This window comes from Rhinolophus ferrumequinum, chromosome 9 (genome assembly GCF_004115265.2).
Source record: "Rhinolophus ferrumequinum isolate MPI-CBG mRhiFer1 chromosome 9, mRhiFer1_v1.p, whole genome shotgun sequence".
NCBI lineage: Eukaryota > Metazoa > Chordata > Mammalia > Chiroptera > Rhinolophidae > Rhinolophus > Rhinolophus ferrumequinum.
The window spans coordinates 85,877,440-85,898,188 of NC_046292.1; the positions used below are offsets into that span (position 1 = coordinate 85,877,440).

At 36.9% G+C, this 20,749-nt stretch overlaps 1 protein-coding gene across 1 annotated transcript; it reads left to right on the top strand.

Annotated features, from left to right (window-relative positions):
* Window positions 1-1,299: 1,299 nt before the first annotated feature.
* On the top strand, window positions 1,300-20,668 carry EEF1E1 (eukaryotic translation elongation factor 1 epsilon 1). Its single transcript, XM_033113330.1, has 4 exons — window positions 1,300-1,441; window positions 4,324-4,524; window positions 10,899-10,994; window positions 20,043-20,668. Exons 1-4 carry the CDS (start codon window positions 1,355-1,357, stop codon window positions 20,181-20,183), a joined length of 525 nt encoding a protein of 174 aa, XP_032969221.1. The 5' UTR covers window positions 1,300-1,354; the 3' UTR covers window positions 20,184-20,668.
* The last annotated feature ends 81 nt before the right edge of the window (window positions 20,669-20,749 follow it).

A 20,749-nucleotide genomic window follows, 5' to 3' on the forward strand; every position in this document is an offset into this window, starting at 1 on the left:
TAATGAAATAGTTATTCAATTCTCTGTATATGGAAAATAAACAAATAATTAATGCACAATCCACTTTTACTGGAATTTCCTTTGTATTTTGTTTATGTTGATTTGGCCAAATTCTCTTTTCCTTACCTTTACTTCTGCTACCAGTGTAAATTCATTAAGTATTTTGGGGGAGGGAAGGTGTCACATAGTGAAAGCATTGCCCACTAAATTTCCATATTTCTGATTTAATGATGAATTACTTTGTAGTATTTCTTTTCCATTTCTCAGACTAATACACATTTGGTTTATTCAATCCTCAATATGGAAATTCTTTTTCAGAAATCTTTTGGAAATATTCAAAGCTTCAACACACACTACCCATTTTCTACTTTGAAGATATAAGAATACAGCAACTTAGGGGGGAAATGTTATGTACACTGCTTATTTCTATAGCAAAAGATACATAAATCATATCACTACTTTATCTTTCTTGTATTGCTAATAAGGATCCTTAAAACTATTAATGGCTACTTTTCTTGGACTATAAGAATTACTTAACACTAACATACCCAGTGCTCTTTCAATAATCTTTAAATTTATATTCTACTGCTACTATTGAGCTGTAGATTTATAGAAGAAAAATTGGTTTTCCCATTTTACCGTTAATACACAGTTAAAATCTCCATGAATAACGCTATATGTTGAAAACTCCTAATACCGTGTTTCCCCATAAATAAGACCTAGCCGGACTATCAGCTCTAATGTGTTTTTTGGAGCAAAAATTAATATAAGACCCGATCTTATATAAGACTGGGTCTTATATAACATAACATAACAATATAATACCAGGTCTTATATTAATTTGCTCCAAAAGATGCATTAGAACTGATGGTCCAGCTAGGTCTTATTTTCGGGGAAACACTGTAGATTGTGAACTCTTTGCTATTCAATTCAATCATTCAAATTCACAGATTCCTGAGCCAAACTAAGGTAAATTTCAGTTCCAAGTATATATAAAAAGTCTCAGCATGCCAAATCAGTTAATCAGTTAACTCTGGCAGACAGGCCAACAACACCTTGCGGTTTAGAAGTTGGCAGATTCGGCTTACGGCAGCAAGCAAAGCTCGGCTCTGCCAGTAAGTCCTCAAGAGCTCCAGGAGGGATGACGTGCCCCATCACCTTTCCACCTGCCTCACATCACGCCACTTCCCCACCCTTCCCTTGGCCCCGCCTCCTGCGCGCGGCGCGCATTCCACACCCCTCTCCGTTCAGCCAATAGGCGGAGGCGTTTGTGGGCGTGGTTACATCCCTCTCCGCCAATGCAGGAGATCTTTGATGTCTCGGTTCCGCCCTTGCGGGGAGGTGAGGCCGCAAGATGGCGGCAGTCGCAGAGTTGACGTTGCTGGAGAAGTCCCTGGGGCTGAATAAAGGGAACAAATACAACACTCATGGCGAGCGCCAGGTAAGGAGCGGCGGCAGCGTGGAGGGAAAAGGGTGGGGGGAGTGGGGCCTGCTGAGCCCAGGTAGGACGGACTGACCGGCAGGGCAAACGGAGTGAGGATGCGGCCCTTCATCTCCCCACGTGTCTGCGCCGCGCGGCCGGCTGGTGCCCCTGGGTCTCTTCATGCAGCCCTAGCTCTGGGAAAGAGGAGGGCGAACCTGCTCCCGACGGGCTCGGCCTGAACGTTTCCTTCTGGTAAATTCTCGTCATTCTATTCTGGGAAAGCGAGGATGTTCTCAAAGAGCCCACAGATAGAACAACCTGGAGGCCCCGCGTTTGAATTCAATGACAGCAGTTAATTATAAACTACCTTTCATTCGGTATTAGCCAACTACTCCAGAGAGCTGACAGAAGGCCAAGTAGTACTGGGTTGGGCCTGGGGAATACAGCGGTCATAGTTAAAAAGGCTGGCACGCTCCCTCCCCTCTGGAATCTTGCTTTTTTAGCTGGGTGGACAGACATTGCAGCTATTTTCATTACAATGCTGAAAAGTGCTATATTGAAGCAGACGGTTTAGAGTGCACAGTGGATCTTAGCCCGATCTGGAAGATTCAGGGAGGGCTTTTCTGGGGCCTTACGATACCAATTCAGTGTGCAACGTGCAGAGGTAAAGTTAAATTGTGTGGGATTGACTGGTATAAGGACCCAGATTTCTCAAAGACTTGTGTGTTTTATAAAGATCCTTGTTTGTGGTGGAGGAAGTATATTAGAGGAAGAGAATGATTGTAGGAAGACAGCTGCGGCTGTACAGTGGTGTGTTGCTTAGTGATGTGGATACCTTCTTGAAAATGCATGGTTAGGCAATTTTCTCTTTGTGAGAACATAGAGTGCACTTAACATAAACCTCGATGGCATAGCCTAAGACACACCTAGGCTACATGGTACAGACACCCTGTTGCTCCTAGGCTCCACCCTACACAGTATTGTTACTGTACTGAATACTGTAGGCAACTGTAACACAATGGTATTTGTCTCTAAATATAGAAAAGGCCCAGTAAAAATGTGGTATAAAAGGCAAAAAATGGTACACCTGTGCAGGGCACTTACCATGAATGGAGCCTACAGGACTGGAAGTTGCTCTGGGTGAGTCAGTGAGTGAGTGGGGAGTGAGTGTGAAGGCCAGGACACGACTGCACACTGCGGTAGACCTTATAAACACTGCACACTTAGGCTACACTCAATTTATTTAAAATTTTTTTCTTCAAAACTAAATTAACCATAGCGTACTGTAAACTTTTAAAACTTTAAACGTTTAAAAAACGTTTTGACTTTTATAAAAACACAAACACATTGTGCAGCTGTACAAAAATATTTTTCCCTTATTCTTCTATAAGATTTTTTCAATTTTTAAAAGTTTTTATATTTTTTACTTTTTAAACTTTTTTGTTAAAAACTAAGACACACACACACACACACATACACGCGCGCGAACCCAGGCCTACACAGGGTCAAGATTATCAATATCACTGTCTCCACCTCCACACCTTGTCCCACTGGAAGGAATTCAGGGACAATAACACACACGGAGCTGTCATCTCCTATGGTGACATTGACTTCTGGAACACCTCCAGAAGGACCTGCCTGAGGCTGGCCTTGAGGAGGTGTCACTCTTTTCGGAAAAGTGTCCATGTCGGTTTGCTTGGTTTCATTCTTTCATAAAAGATTTACTTGTAAGCAGATAATGCACCATAAACATTCCTCTATTAATGACAGCTATAATTTCACGAGGGAGAAGAATTATTAGGTTGGTGCAAAAGTAATTGTGGTTTTTGCAGTTGTTTTTTACCTTTTAAGCCGCAATTACTTTTGCACCAACCTAACAGTTACTTACTTTAACTTGCAGGAGGTAACCTTGGACTCAAGCCATAAAATGTTAATCTCCCCATATACTTCAGAGTCCTGTTGACGTAGATGTGATTATGAAAGTACCCTGAAACGTGTAAATCACTAGACAAGTATACGATACTCTTTCATGGCTAAAAAGAACAGCAATCTTCCCAAGGATATATTCTTTTTTGGTTGGCATAGGTCATTTAGATTGTATAGCTGTTATTTATAACGGTCAGTCTCCCTGTTGAATGGTGGTTTCCATTTTCTTTTAAATTTCTCAATGTTTCATTTAGTTACACATCAAGAACATTTAAATTAATTAGCAATTTCTTCTGATCTGGCCTTTGCATTGCCATTATAATAGGAGAAACATAAAAAGTAGGATTATTTTTCAGGTGATTACCTGAAGCCCAGACTTTATTATCAGTAGCCCCACTTATATTTTGGAATATTTTTAAAAATACAAAATATTGGCTGAAATGAACTGCAAAGTTGATGACTATGCAGTCCGTGGCAACAAGTCACCGTCTGCACCTCGTTCACGAGATAGCTGATAGTATTAGGTCACATACCACTAACACCAGCCTAGGTTCCATTTAGTGGTCCCAACTATATCATCATGAAATCTGTTAACTGTAACTTGCTTATTTTTGTTATTACAGAAGTTGGGTTTATTTAAGCATGTTCTCCTTGCTGATGTAGGGTATGGGGAAACGACTGCATTATTCTTAGGATTTTCATTTTCTCTTTTTATAAATTATATAGAAACATTATGCTGATTTCTACAATGCTATTACCATTTTCATCATCAAGCATCTATTATCAAATGTAAATTATATAACTGGTAGTTTCCTGACTTTCATTTATGTAATTCAGTATGTGATTTAGTAATTGAGAGTAAAATCTTAGAGGTTGGAAAAAACAGTTCAGGGATTTAGCGATTACTTAGAGTCGCGATGGTATTTGTCTTTATAATTTACTCGAAAAAAAATAACACTTTTTTTCTTCTCAAGATTCCAGTTCTTCAAACAAACAATGGTCCAAATCTAATAGGATTGACGACTATAGCAGCTCATCTAGTCAAGCAAGCCAACAAAGAATATTTGCTTGGAAGCACTGCAGAAGAAAAAGCAATAGTTCAACAGTGGTTAGAATACAGAGTAACTCAAGTAGATGGACACACCAATAAAGATGATATCCGCATTCTATTGAAGGTATGGTGACTTCTCTTTATAGGCTGAAATGCATGAACTGTTGATACAGGGCTCTCTCTTCCCTGAGAGATTCAACTGAAATTATTGGCCTTGTTTCCTTTTGCCTCAGGTTACTTTGTACCTGTTGTTACCTTTGCCTGGAGCAGACTCTGCCAACCCTCCCCCTTCAGATCTCAGCTCTGATACTCCTTCCTCAGCTTTGTCCTTGACTACTCTCTCAAACAGATGCAGTTCCTAGTTCTGTATGCTTTTCCTTCATAACACAGCACCCTGTGCTTTTCCTTCATAATACTCATCATAGTCAATAATTATAGCTGTGTATGCCCTTTTTTTTAAGTGATAGCTTAATATTTATTCTCCCACTCAGCAGTCCTGATTCCCTGGGCAATAAAGTACTTTCTCAGAGATATTAATAAGAGGTAATCAGAATCTGTGTAGATTGTAATTTGTAAAAAAACTGTCAGATTGATCTGAGAAAGCCCACATTTCCCTCCCTTTAGACTTACTGCTTTAGGATTTGTATTTTCTTTCCAAAGAAATAAAATTGGAATAAAAGAATCTATTGTTATAAAATACAAACTTAATATGGCTTCAGAGTCACCAAGAATGAAAAACATCCCAAATAAAATTATTTTTGTTAATTATTTTTATAAAAATAAAGCAGAAATCTTTTTAAATTTTATAAAAGCTTAAAATTTAAAGGAACCTTAGAGATCATCTAGACAATCATATATCATTACAGGAACCCCTTCTGTTTCCTAATTTTATTCCCATTATCATATAAATTGGTAATATAAGTTGTATAAGAAGATCTTATAATAGTGAAAGTTTTTCATTTATCACTCTGGGGAAAATGGTCTAAACTATATTCTTGATAGATTTCATCAAGAGAACTGGTAGAAAATAAATCTCAGGGCTTGTTCCTTTATAGGTCTGTCATGCTGACTATTCATTCTTAATATTCATACCGACCCTCCCTTCTGCCCCCTGCTGTGCTCAGCAGCATTTCCAGAGGGAAGCAAGCATGTCTTCTCTCTAAGTGAATGTGAGATTTCAGGCAAGTAAAAAATAAATACAACTGTCTCATACAGTTTTCCGAAAGAAAGGATAATAATAAAGTACTTAATTCTGAAAGACAGGAACAAGATTTCATTTAATTGGGTTTATAAGTTCAAAAGTTACATTCATAGATACGGTATTAGGGAGCATAAAAGTAATTGCACCAAAACGTTGTATCTGGAATAGGTAAATACCTGAAATTTCAATAAGGACAGTCTGACTAGAACTATTACCATTTTTGAAATGTATGAGGGGCTGGGTGATTTGGGCTGTGGTCCTTGCTCTGTCATTCGCTCATCTGTACCTACAACAATGTGTCAGATACAGTTCCAGTAGCTAGTGAAACAGTGACCTATTAGACGTAGTCGCTGCCTTTATAGAACTCGTACCAGTCGGATAGACAATGTATGGATAATGGACTGCAGTGTGATTTTTGGCCATCTGAGCACTGATGAGAAAGGGTTGTTTTCTGTTTCACTTTACTTTTTGCTATTTTATGATAGCATTTTTATTTTAAAGGCAATAAATATTTATCAGACAAATTTAGGAAATACAAATAAGCAAATAAAAGAAATTTCAAACACTTGTAGTTCCACCATCAAGAGACCTGTTAATAATACCTATGTTCAGTCATCAAATATTTATTGAACCCCTTTTGTGTTCTTTCCATGCTTTTTCTTTTCAGATATAGGTGTGTGTGTTTAATTTTTAAAATGGGCAGTTATTGAATGAACACTGTTTTATTTTGTTCACTGACAATGTCTTGTGAACATCTTTTCATGGCCATAAATATTCACTTATACTGTCTTTTTTTAATTAAAATTTATTGGGTTTATTGGGGTGACAATGGTCAACAAAAGTACATAGGTTTCAAGTGTACAATTCTGTAATACATCATCTATATATTGCATTTTGTGTTCATCACCCAGAGTCAGTTCTCCTTCCATCACCGTATATTTGACCCCCTTTACCCTCTTCCACTGTCCTCCCTCTGTTAACCACTAAACTGTTGTCTGTGTCTATGCGTTTTTGTTTCTTTATTTATCTTGTTCCTTTGTTATATTATCTTTTTGATAACTTATTAGTAATTTCATCATATAGTTGTACCAGAACATAAATAGTCTATCCCCACGTAGTTACTCTTAGATTGTTGCTAAATATTTTAGCGCATTCCCTTTTGTTTCCTTAGGCTAAATGCCTACAGGGGAAATTGCTGGGCCAAAATTATGTATATTTTTGAGGCCATGTTGCTCTTATGCCCTCCAGAAAAGTGTATTACTATAGTTTGGTGGTTAGTGGCCTCTAACACAAAACCGTTGCTGACATGGGTGTTACCCTTTTGTTCCTTCACCACCCCAATTTCATTACCAAAACAAATGAACCAAAAAGTGATTTGTTTACTTTGTGTTTTTCTTCTGAAAATTATTAACGCTATGGCATTTTTCCGATCTTTCTTAGGACCATTTTCATTGTTTAAAAAATTTGCTTATACGTATTCTTTGCCCATTCAGACTGGGCTACTTACCATTTTATTACTTATTTTTAAAACTCTTGCGATTAGGATTTTGTGAAAGGGTTTAATTCTTTATTCTACAAAGGGTTTAATTCTTTATTCTACAAAGTTCCATTTCAGTGCTAAAACTATGATTCTAAGTTGAAATGGCTCTTAAGTAAAGTAATATGTACTTTTAAAAATCAGGCATTGCAAAATGCTAACATTTGTTGAATCTAGATGGAGGAATGTAGTTGTTTGTTATATTGCTTTTCCAAATTATTAGTTAGGAAGAAAAACAAAAATTAGGTGGAACTCTAGGGGGAAATATTTGTTAAAGTTTCGCAATCGCATCAGAAAGACTTGTTTAAAAAAAAAGGAAATGACCATCAGAAATTAGTGTTACTAATGAAAAAAAATATTACCTAATCATAGTTTTTTGTTTGGTTATAAGACTGTAACCTTAAGAGTCTGTATAACTAAAATATAGATTCTACTTTAAGAATATATACACTGTGCAAAGCAGTGATAAATTGTTATTTCAGAACTTTAAAATGGTTCTTAAAATTAAATGAACATATTTTTTTATTCTTATACTTTATCAAAGTTGTTTCATTTGAAAACATTTGAAGAGAAACCATCTTCATTCAACAAATTACTGCAGAAATTTAAGTGATAACTCCTAGTACACCAATATACATATTTTACCCTTCCTACCCAGATTTTATTTTGATTCTTCTGAATTTGTCTCACTTATGCCACATTCTTTTATGCCCTCATCTATACCAGTACTAGTAGTCCGCATTCGTATTTATATACCATTTTGAAAATTACTGTCTTAAAATGTGGGCAAATTAAAAGAGATTAAATTCAATTCAGTGAACATTTACTGGTTACTGAACTCCTGTATTCCAGGCATTTGGAGAGTAATTTGAGAAAACAAAATGTTCTCTCTCTAGTTTAAGGAACTTTTCCAGAATAAATGCTATTGACTACTGGGCAGTGTTTTATAATTAGTCCTTAGAGGGGCCTGTGAGAATATCTGTTAATACTGCCTATGACCTATTTATAAATCTTTGTCTAAAAATTATGAATCTTTTGTCTTACTTAATCTGAATGTAATTCAACACAGATTCCTGTGCGGTTAAATTATATGTTGATTTTGAGAGGAATCAAATGTATTCATATAATATTTTTAATCTAGGTTGTTTTTTTTTCTTTTTTCAGGAAACTAATTGATTTATTCATTCTGGTCTGTCAGACAATACTTCAAATTTAGATTAGGACCTTTTAATATTTTTATGTCATTTTTTAACATGTACTTTAAACATTTTTTCCTTCAAAAGTGCCTACTGGCTGTTCAGGGAGCTCAGTGCTTATTAGTTTTTTTTAATGATTTCAAATGAATTCTTTTTCATATATACTTAAATTAATATTTAAGTATATTTAAAAATTGATGGTAATTGTCTGGAGAACAAATGACAGAGAGCTTTCTGTAGATTTAAATGGTGTTTAAAACTGGAGTTTTTAGGGTATGGAAAAACTAGATATACAATTGCAGAAGAATGAAGTTGGACTCTTAGCTTACATGATATATAAAAATTAACTCTAAAGCACCCAATTCATACTAACATGATTCTGACTTAAAAAAAAATAATAATAACTCAAAGTCCTAAACATAAGTACCTAAAACTATAAAACTCTTAGAAGAAAACATAGGGGAAAATATTACATCATTTGCTTTGACAATGATTTCTTGGGTATGATATCAAAAGCACAGATAACAAAAGTGAAAATAGAAGTTTTGGACTACATAAAAATTTAAAATGCTGTTCATCTACAGATTCAAGCAGCAGAGTGAAGAGGCAGCCCATGGAACGGGAGAAAACCTTTGCAAATCACATATGTGATAAAAGGTTAATCTCCAGAATATATAAAGAACTCCTAAAACTCAACGACAAAAACAATAAGAACCCAATTTTAAAAATGAACAAAGGGCTTGAGTAGACATTCCTCTAGAGAAGATACACAAAACTAACAAGCATATGAAAACACGCTCAACATTACTAATCATTACAGAAATGTAAACCAAAACTACAATGAGCTATATCACCTCACATCCATCAGGATGGCTATACCAAAAAAACAGAAAATAACAAAAGTTGGCGAGGGTTTTCAGAAATTAGAAACCTTGTGCATTGTTGGTGGGAATGTAAAATAGTATAGATGCTATGAAAAATAGTATGATGATTCCTCCAAAGTTTAAAAAGAATTACCAGAAGATCCAACAATTCCACTTTTGATATATATCCAAAAGTATTCAGACTGGGTCTCAAACAGATATTAGTACAGCCATATTCATAGCAATATTATTCACAACAGCTGGGAGATGGAAACAACTCAAGTGTCCGTTGACGGATGAATGGATAAAATGTGGTCTGTACATATGTACAATGGAATATTATTCAGCCTTAAAAAGGAAGGAAATTCTGACACATACCACAACATGGATAAACCGTGAGGATATTATGCTAAGTGAAATAAGCTAGTTACAAAAAGACAAATACTCTATGATTCCACTTACATGCAGTATCTAAAGTAGTCAGATTCATAGAAATAGCAGAATGGCAGTTGCCGGGGCCTGGAGTGGGGGAAATGGGGAGTTGTATAGTAGGTATAGAGTTTTAATTTTGCAAGATGAAAAATCTGAAGATTGGTTGTACAATAGTGTGAATACCTTTAACACTTACAGAATTATACACTTAAAATGGTTTAAGATGGTAAATTTTATGTTACATATATTCTACTACAATTAAAATATTTAAGTATACACATATAAAAAATGCAACACACCAGTAAGTTATAATTCTCTTAAGAGATAGAAATTGTTGAGGAGCTTTCTATATTTTAATGGAAAAAGTATACGAGGTGTGACAAATAAGTTCGCGAACTCATCCTAGAAAAAGTGCTACATACCTCATTGCTGAATATCACTATGGTCACCTTCGAAGTACTCCCCTTGGGAAGCTATGCACTGAAGTACTCCCCTTGGGAAGCTATGCACTGACGCCAGCACCTAGTCCACCCTTCAAAGCAATTTTGGAACTCGTTTTCTGGAATGACCATCAGAACTGTCGCATTACCCTTGATGTCCTGCATGTCATCAAAATGTCTTCCTTTTAATATTTCCTTTCTCTTTGGGTAAAGAAAGAAGTCACTGGGGGCCAGATCAGGAGAGTAGGGAGGTATTCCAATACAGTTATTTGTTTCCTGGCTAAAAACACCCTCGCAGACAGTGTCGTGTGAGCTGATGCATTGTCATGATGCAAGAGCCATGAATTGTTGATGAAAAGTTCAGGTCGTTTTCGTCTTTTTCACGCAGCCTTTTCAGCACTTCCAAATAATAAACTTGGTTAACTGTTTGTCCAGTTGGTACAAATTCATAATGAATAATCATTCTGATACCAAAAAAATGTTAGCAACATCGTTGCAACAAGTTTGCAAACTTAATTGTCAGACCTCCTATCTACCATCATGATTTACAAAATGTTCCTCCAAAGGTAAAAGTTGAAAGTCTGAAATCATCACTTTGAATAGCATTTGTAATGTTTTGTTATTTCTTTAAAATAAAATAAGACTAACAATATTTACCTTATTTAAAAATGAGATGATTGGTATGATTTGTGATTTTGAATGAATCTGAATCTATTAATGTCAAAGATTAAATTTGTTAAATGTCAGTACTCTAAATATTTTAAGTCAAATGATACGGTAATTAACTTCATTATTACTGTTTTTTAAATATTTTGTTTGTTTTTTCTAGGATCTTAATTCATATCTTGAAGATAAAGTCTACCTTACAGGATATAACTTCACCTTAGCAGATATCTTATTATACTATGGACTTCATCGTTTTATAGTGAGTATTTGAGTAGTTATTGGCATTTTTCTGTAATGTTCAGATGATGATTTTTTTGTCTTAATTTCAATTTAAGTCAATTTTCAATTTAGCAAATAAAAATGAAAGGAATAATTTTCATACAAGATTCCTTATGTAAATATTCCTTCCATGTATCCATGAAGCATAGTAGCTTCTTGTTCCTTGATTTGCTTGATTCCTGTTCTTGCTTCTGCTCTTCTTTGTAGCTACCTCTCTTGCCACCCTTTGGACTTAATGGTTGTCATCACCTGGACCCCACGGTCACCGTTTCACTCCACCTCTACATGTACCCCATCTTCTGTGTGACCTCTTACCCTTAGAGCGTAACCTCTTACTCCCTAATGCCATCCTTGTCTGAGGTAACTGGATTCCTTCCCTTTTTCCTAACCTGTGTACTTTCTTCCCCACCCATCCCAGGTCCCCTTTTGTGTAACTTTGACTACATCCTCTTATGATAGCATTTCAGCTTCTTTGTCCTACTGTACATTCTCCACCCTTTCCCTATAAATCCCCAACTGTTGTTCAGTCCAAATAAATGCCTTCAATCTTATATCCAGGCTGAGAGCTCGGTTGGAGAAATTACAAAACTGCAGATTAGTACCACTGTGAATTGATACTATCCAATTTCAGACAGTTAGGACATTCCTCAAGCCCCACCCTTCTATCACCACCTTTATCTTCAGTCCTTATTAAAGAGTCTTCCTCCCTTATTCAGCTTAAAAATGGAGGCCATAGTTTAAATACCCTCATCTTCCACCTCTTCCTACATGCGCGTCCTTATCCATCTTCTCTCCTGCTTCTGGCTTCAGAAAGCATCACCTTGTTTTTCTCCTAGGCTAATCTGTTCATCTGCCCTCTTACCTCAACTCCTCCTCCACTTCCTGCCCCCTTTCTGGATCTTGTCCCAAATTTCATATCCTTTCTCATATCTTAAAAATTTTTCCCTCTATCTGGTCATCCTCTTTACTTTAAATCGTTTCCCATCTTAAATTTATTTACAATTGTATGGCACTCACTATGTTCCATAGGCACTGTTCTATACACTTTATAAATGTTACCTCATTTAATGTTTATAACAGCCTTGGGAGATGGGTACAATTATCCCCATTTTACAGATGAAGTAACCGAAGCGTAGAGGTCAAATGTTCTCTTTGAGACCACCCAGATAAGTGGCAAAAACAGGTCTGGAAACTCTAACTCAAATTGGGTTAGAGTTTGTACTTTCTTAGGTATCTACCTAAAACTTCCTGCCAATGAAACCGGAGACCCGACAAATCCGGGGCTCATGCTGCCTGCACTGCTCAGCCAATAGACTGACACAGTAGCTGGGTCATAGAATAAGGGTTTGTTACTAGAGCTCCGGTGATCAGAGGAGGCAGGAGGGATACACCTCCAAAAACTGCCTGAACATTCTCAGACCTGCTTGGGGTTTTTAAGGGAAAATCTGGGCATTCCTCCAGAGGCTGTATGATGGTTCCAGGGATCTGCATGGAGCCTTCCCTCTGACAACGTTTTGTGGTGGAGTCAGCAACCCAGGAACAATGGGAGTAGCCTGGAAAGAATGCTAGACCTTTGAGATTGTGGTCAGTAAGCCTAAGGGTGTTAATCTTAAATTTCAAGGTAATTTTCTAAAACTGGGAACTGGGAGGGACAGGGGACATTCTCAGCTCAAGCCACAGGGGGATGATCGATTGTTAAGCTATAGGTAGGTCTAGGAAAGGCGTGTGCCTCTACTCTGGGGGTGCCAACTGGGCCCTGTTTCACCAACACCTGTGTTCTCCCTGTGGAAAAAAAGAACTGATACATTTTTCTGTATTCTTCACCTCATGCATCCAGTCAGTCACGTCTTGCCGTTTCCACCTCATGGATCCTCACACGTGTGTCTCTTCCTGTGGTCCTGGATGACACTGCCTACTTCCAGAATTCACTGTCTTTTGTCTGCTATTACAATGGCCTCCTCCAACCAGTCTCATCTCTTTCAGTCCATCTTTATTGCCACTGAGTGGTTTCTCTCCTGAATGTATCTATTTATTCTCAAAATAATTAAGTAGCTCCTCATTCCCCTGGGTGGAAGACCCTTCTTCATGTGCCCCTGCCTCATCTCCATTCTCCCGCATGCCTCTGTCTCATCCATGACGTACGCCCTGGAGTCTCCTCAGCCTTTGCTCTTTCTGCTCAGTGTCCTTGCACTGTTCTCCTCTTTGCTCCTTGGCCCAGCGCTTATCTTCCCCTCCAAATTAATTTGTATTTCTTCAAGTATCACTCAGTTCCAGCACCAATTTCTGGGTGAAGCCTTCTCAGGCTCCTAAAGCTTATTCGTATTCTCTTTACTCCATTTTTTCTTGTACCTCAATACACCACCTCAGTTGTGGCTTGTTTTGTTTTGCACTGTAATTCTTCTTGAAAATTTTCTCTTTTAAATTATAGACTGCTTGAGTCAGAGATTGTAACACCACTGTCTGACATAATTCCTGACACATGAATATATTCTGCCCTCCTGTCCATGCACACTGAACAATACAATTCACATATTTCTTATGTTTTTCAGAGTTTTATGTGTACTTTCTCATTGTACTTCATAATTCTGGAGGAGGTTAAGACTAGTGGTATTGTCCTACTATTACAGAGAAGGAAAATAATGCTTAAGAACATCAAGTACTTTAAGCAAAGACACAGAGCTCAGGTTTTGGAAGGGCCGAGACAAACTCAGTCTTCTGACTCGTGTCATAATGTGGGGAACCCTTCGTAATCAAAACTGCCGTCGTAATGTATGATAGTTGTTCTTCGTTCCCCACTCAATCTCTAATTCCTCAATTTGGATTTCTATCCCTTATTAAGCATTATTTCTCTAAGATCCCTAAGTGATTGTGTTAAATTCTATAAGATTGTAATGGCCTAGGAGGACCTATAATTCAGCATGGCAATATTATTACAAGTTTCCTTAGAGTTTACTATATGTGCCCATTATACTGTACTTGGGGGACATAAAAGATGTATAAAACTCTATTTTCAAGTAACTTTTGATTTCATTGAAGAGATAAGACTTTTACATGAAAACAATTAGTGAATAAGAAAAAATGACATCTACTGCTAATTTCTGGTCAAAATATTATGGGATCAATTAAAGAGGCATATGGAGAAAAGTAGAATGTAGAATCGTGAAATTGTCAGAAAAATATCTGTTGAATTTGAATGGTGTCATGCAGTGTGTCATGCAGGGTCTCAGCTCCCGCTCCCCACATAAGAACGCAGGACATGGTGAGGCCAAAAAGGAACACCCACAGAGCCATAGATCGGGGAGTCATACCACTATATTCTCGCTTGCGGCTGGGCGAGACACACGAAGTAGGATCCACACGTTCAGCGATCCGCCGTCCACTTCCCTGCCTGCCAACCAGCCAACCAACCAGTGCAGTCACGGCAGTTATATCAGTAGCCAATTGGCCAACCGGCTACAGCCAATGGCCAACCACCACCCGAGCCAGCACCCCGCCACGAGAGGCTAAGAGCTTGGAAACTGCTCTTTGGGACTCTGTCCCCACAAATGGCTTTGGCTAGCGAAGGGAATTTTTATTGTTTTAGAAAGCTGTGATAAGTTAGACTATAAATATTGCTTGTAAGTAGGATGACCATATGACATCATCCAAAACAACAGTTTTGTCAGTGAAAGAAAGGCTATTAATAATTACAGTGGTACATCAGGAATAAAGTGGGACGAATGTTCCCCATACTTAAAAGGAATAAGACTCAATTTTTAGCAAAATAAGGAGATTTAGGAAAGGATCATATCAATCGCTTTCTCTTTATACGTCAATATAATTAAATCTAAAGTAATCTCATTTAAATGTGAAGACGGTTTAAGTAGAGCTGAAATACTTTGATCATACCGGTCTCTTTTTATTCTATTCTATATTCAAAATATTTTCATAGCTTTTTGAGCTTAGAATGGTAGCGTAGCACAACTTACCTCATTTAGAAATGCAGAAAGCCTCCAAGGTAAAGAAGGTTTGCCAATAGGGCATCTAACTTTCTCCTGGTGGCGCACCCACCCAGGAGTCTTTCAGCTGGGGGAGTACGTAACTTGATTTGAATGAGAATGTGTTGCTCAGAGCATGGCTACCTATAGAGAACAAAAATGATACTTACCTAAAAACCACAACACACTTGGTGACATTTAAAAAATATATTTAAATGCGGCATTACGTAATGTTAGAGACGTGTCCTCTGGAATCCTGTGTGATGTCTGTCAGCAGACTCATGAAGGCCTGTCAGGACCTTCGCGAGGCCTGGCTTCGTCTAGTGTCAAGCTGCCATTAAGAAGGAAAGCATTTCTCCCACCTAATTTTTTTTTTTAAGATGATAATGAAGTGCAACTCTTGCAAACCAAGTGTGCATTTACATTTTTCTCTCTTCTGGCTTATGCGTGTCATGCAGTAAGGACAGGAAATACTCTGAGAAGGAGGGAGCTTGTGTGGAATTTCTTTGTCAGCTGAGTGAACAAGGTCATAATTCCATAATGCAAAATATTCATAGCACCAGCTACAAAGATGTTTAATTATGAGTGTAGGTGCCTTCAAAGGTATTTGGTTTTCAGGCAGGTTAAGAATATTTCATTCAACGCTGCATGTTAAAACTAGGGTTACATGACAATATTTAATGATCTGTACCTACTTATAGTTCCTATTTTGGAATATATATCTTTCTTTATATGTAGTGACTAGGATATTATGATTAGGGTTTAAGCTTATCTTTTTCAAAATATAATTGAGTGGAAAATACTAAGTCACTCTGTTGACCGTCCTTTGGGGTTCATAAAATGAGTTCATAACCAAGGCATGTCCCCCACCCTGGTCCAAGAGCAGGCAGATTACATTGGAGAAATAAACACCTTCTCAAGGAACACACTAAAACCTTACTGTGACAGCATTGCACTGTGGTGTTAAATGACATCCCGGTTGAGTTAGGTGTAAATATATCCAGATGAGAAAAAAATGATTACTGGGTATGAAATTCAGGCAGAGGAGATATGAAGTTCAGACTTGCTACCTGCTCATATTCATCAGACGGTTTCTCGTGCTTTGTTTGCTTTGGCGGTATATTTATTTTTGCTCTCATTCCTTCATTTATTTGGTCATGTTATTAAATACTTAGTATGTAATCGGTGCAGTGTACAAAACAGCAGTCAGGGAACCTTCAAGTCATCAAATTATCCCACTGTATTTTGTTTCAGTGTGAGCCTAGTTTTAGTTGTGGCTGAGTTACTCTAATTATAAGACCTGGTCTATCTTAATTCCCTTTGAGGAATATTACGTTGTTCTTCCTTTGTTAGACTGCCAGTTAGTGTGGCTGTTTATTATCACACTGGTGACTCATTGCTTTCTTAGAGTGATTTCACTAGTCGATAGCAGTCCCTATGAACAGACTGTTACTCAAGATTATTAAAATCCTTTGTGACATTATGTGCTGCTTGAGTATAAGATTGTTATCAACTGAAATCCCTTTGTTTTGAAGTTCAGAGTGCCAATGGAGGCATGCCGTTCTTTCAGAAAGAAAGAAAAAGAAACAGCTTCAGAGCAGCCCAGGTCGCTGGCCATAAAGCATCCCAAGGGCAGCATGGTGCCACTTGGAAAGGTGGCAGGACCAGCATTGTACCCTGATCTGGAATGGGTCCCTTCAAGTGTTTCTCATATGTCTTCATGGAAAATTAGTGACTAAGAATATTATCTGTTTGGCTTTAAAGTTCAAACTAGTTATAGAGTGCCAGTAGAAATAGAAAGGAATGATGAAGTGGAAGGAGCCAAGCATGACTGTAGACACGCTGGCTTATAGACCAATATGAAGCAGGAAGTGGCAGCCAGAACAATTGCATTGTGTTTCCTGTTGTGAAAAGGGGCGGAGCGTGGGGGGAAGGAGCAAACTAATGCACTAGAGAGGGATGATGGAAAACCAGTGTTATAAGTGAAAGAGTCGCTGAGGCTCCCATCCAACAAGTTCTAAAATAACTTTGGTGGGGAGAAAATCTGTTGTTTGTTTGTTTATAGTAAGTTCAGAAATACAATGTCTACCAAAAAAGTAGTAGGGGTAATAAATCAAGGTCAGCCATAGTTTTCTCAGACTCAAGGGGCAAGCTCCAAAGTTTAAACTAAAAGGAGGGTAAGTGGTAACTTGATAGTTTAGGAAAAGCTCTGTGTATTTCTAGCAACGGTTTCTGAGGGGAAATGAACAAATTTATATTCTCAACAGATCTAGTTAAAAATTATTAGAATAAATTGGGAACTATTAGATAAATCTTTAGAAGTTCTTGGAACAAAAATTATTTTGTACTGTGGGTCTGTTATAATCTTTACACTAGAGACTCTAAATGTGAAATTTTTAAGTTGGGGAGTATTAATTTTTCTGTGTGTTGTATTTTGTTATTATTTTAAATAATAGGCCTGATAGCAGCGTATGCTATTCCTCTGTAATAGCAAACTGTTCTAAAATGTAATTAGTAAACATTCATTGCCATTTTTACGCTGTTTCAAAATCTGAGTGAGCAACTTGAACATAGATCAAATAAGCATTAGCACTTTATTGTTTGGAAATGCTTTCTTCTCAGTGCATTTTAATTCATTCTGAAAAACAACATCTCACAAAATGGCTGAGTGGAGACTTTTTGAAAGAAGGAGTTCTGGAAGAGACTAAATTGCAGTAAAGTGGTCAGATTTGAATGATCATGTATTTCAGCCACTGACATGAAATCAAGTTGGAGTAAAAGTTGTTTTTCTGTTTGCTTTACTATCAGTAAAGATGTTTGCCTTAGTTGATTTTGAATTTTATGTATTTATTTAAGAGAACTCACCCCCATTTCCTGTTAGATTTGCAGCTATGTTTACTACTGGTTGAACTTCTTAAAAAAATCTTATATTTTCTTTTGAAATCAGTGATGAAGTTCACATATGGTAAACATTTAGAAAAAGAACCAAAAAAGAGCTCTTTTACAAAATGTGTTTTACCTTTTGAAATACAGACTGTTACTTAGTTTATTCCACAGTGGTTGCTGTGTGTCAGCATACCAGACAGAAATAATGTAATTCTTTACCTGGGAAACCATGAAAAAGACATTCTTGAGGACTTTTTTTTATAACAAATGTGTTAATTTTTTATCTCCATGCCAGGGACTAACTGTATTGTAGGTAAAACGGTTATAGTAACATATGTCTGATAAGTAGACACAACTTTACACCCCATTAAACAAAATAGGTATATTTTTATAATATGCTGTAGCAGCTCGTACTCCTATGTGGGACTTAAACCTGAAACTTAAATTTCTATGTTAACAGAAGCAGTGAGACTCACTGCCAATAAATTAAGTAAACTGGGCCAACAGAGGTAGACATTTGAGACCACCAAAGACGATTTTAAAAGATCAGATATTAATAAAATAGTATCCTAATGCAATAAAGGCAAAAGAGGAGGCAGGATAACTTGTATCAGTTTTTCTTTTTTAAATTGCCTCCTAGTAAATGGAAAAGGGAAATGTGAGTTCACGTAGACATTTATTGAGAAAATACTACCATGTTTCCCCGAAAATAAGACCTAGCCAGACCATCAGCTCTAATGCGTCTTTTGAAGCAAAAATTAATATGAGACCTGGTCTTATTTTACTATAATATAAGACCGGGTCTTATATAATATACTATAAGACCAGGTATAATATAGTATAATATAATATGGGGTCTTCTATTAATTTTTGCTCCAAAAGACACATTAGGGCTGATGGTCTGGCTAGGTCTTATTTTCGGGGAAACACGGTATATGTCTACCTTTTCATTTTATTATTATTATTTTGTATTCTGTAATAATCACTGCATGTAGAGTGATTTGCCCTTCAGCTTTGTTGACCCAGTAACTTAGCAGAGTATTTGCCTGTAGGCACCAGGATAGATGTGCTAAATTCTGAGCAGTCACAGGACATCCCACTAAAAGTGCCTTCCAACCAGCAAATTGCTAATGGGTTTCTGCTAATGGGTTTGAATGCAGGAAGGTGACTGAGGTGTTTCTCTTTGTGTAAACATTCCTGTCAGTTTTATGGAGAGTTGCAATATCTGTTAAATAAATGTTGAATTAACACCAGGAGAAGGAACTACACTACTCTTACATGGGTCAGAGCTGTGAGTTACTGCCCTACTGGCTTTCTCTTTACTTGACAACTCTCCATGATTCCAGTCCAAGATTCATCTTAGAGAAAAGTCTGTAAGTCTCCTACTTTGGATTTTGAGCCCAGTGAAATGATTGGCACCAACTGTTTTTATTGCATCTTTCTCTAACCAAATCTCTGGGTATTCTTGTAACTTGTTAGTAAATTCTGTGAACTGCTACCTCCACTGAAGACAGTTCAGCTTTGTTGCAAACAGAATTTAGAAGTTCTGTTGTTCATCTGAGGCATCTGCCACTGGAAATAGCCCTTCCTTCTTACATTAAGAACAATCACTTAAAATTAAATGGGTCATTGTCTTCTGAGTAAAGTCTTTCCCCAGAGTTCCATAGAAAGGAAGCAGTAGTCCACATATGTATACACACCAGTTATCTATCTATCTATCTATGGATGTACATATATGTTTATATAGTATTCCCTAGTTCTGTATGTTAGATGTCAATAAACCTTTCCTTTTTTAGGTTTGCCAAAAAATATTGGAGAAAGAACCATGTCTTAGTCTTTTGGAAGCTATTCTCTTCCTTTCTCCTCTTTTCCTTTCTAATGGGGTAAAAACAAACTCTTTGGGCCTCCAGATCCCGGGTTAATGTAAAATTGGCATTTTTTTTTAAAACTTGAGATTTCCCTAGATAGGACATCTGGTTTTGAATTGAACATAAAAGCATTAAACAAATGGATAGCTCTTCCAAGTGGCTGAGATTTTTTGCTCGTATCTGAATATGTTGGCTTTGGGAAGTATTTTTTTCCCCATTTCTATCTCCTACTCAGATGATATTAATAGTTGTGCTTATGTAATGTCTGTGTTGTGTGTGTTTTTAATCTCTACTTAGGTTGACCTGACAGTTCAAGAAAAGGAGAAATATCTTAATGTCTCTCGCTGGTTTTGTCACATTCAGCATTACCCAGGCGTCAGGCAGCACCTGACTAGTGTTGTCTTCATCAAGAACAGACTCTATACTAATTCCCACTAGAAGTACCCATGCCGCACAGAAGAGCGATTTCAAATATTTTAACTGGAAAGTATACTCTGGACCAGAGGACTAACGTAAATTGATAAGCAGCCATTCTCTATTTGCTGAAGTTGATAGAAGTTTTTAAATATAAGCTTGTGTCTGAATGCTTTGTTCTTTAGTTGAAATTTTGCAATTTTTAATGTAAAAATTCAGCTGCTGTCAAAACTTGAGATAAGATCATCCAGTTATAAATTACCTTGTTTTATAGATGAAAGTTATTTTAATAAAAGTTGCAAATCAATGGCCTAACTTAAAATACAAAATAAAAGAAATAGTCCTTTTTATGGTTAACCCATTTGGCTATGTATTGACCATATTTTCTTTCATATTTTAAAATTCATTTCCCCATTACAGCTATTTACAGTAGTTTATTAGGATCATAATGTGCCAAGGATACCGAAAGGGAAGACAGATGGATTTGTTTTCAAATATTTATGTAAACCAGTAAATGTGGTTGAAAAAATCTTTTTTGTTTCTTTCTTTCTTTCCTGTAGTCAGTATTCATTGAGGTGAAACTATCTATT

What these genes read in the sequence shown, in the direction of transcription:
- EEF1E1 (XM_033113330.1), top strand. Translation starts at nt 1,355, where the DNA reads ATGGCGGCAGTCGCAGAGTTGACGTTGCTGGAGAAGTCCCTGGGGCTG. An exon ending in ACACTCATGGCGAGCGCCAG is followed by an intron (nt 1,442 to 4,323) that starts GTAAGGAGCGGC and finishes TTTCTTCTCAAG; the next exon opens with ATTCCAGTTCTTCAAACAAA. An exon ending in ATATCCGCATTCTATTGAAG is followed by an intron (nt 4,525 to 10,898) that starts GTATGGTGACTT and finishes TGTTTTTTCTAG; the next exon opens with GATCTTAATTCATATCTTGA.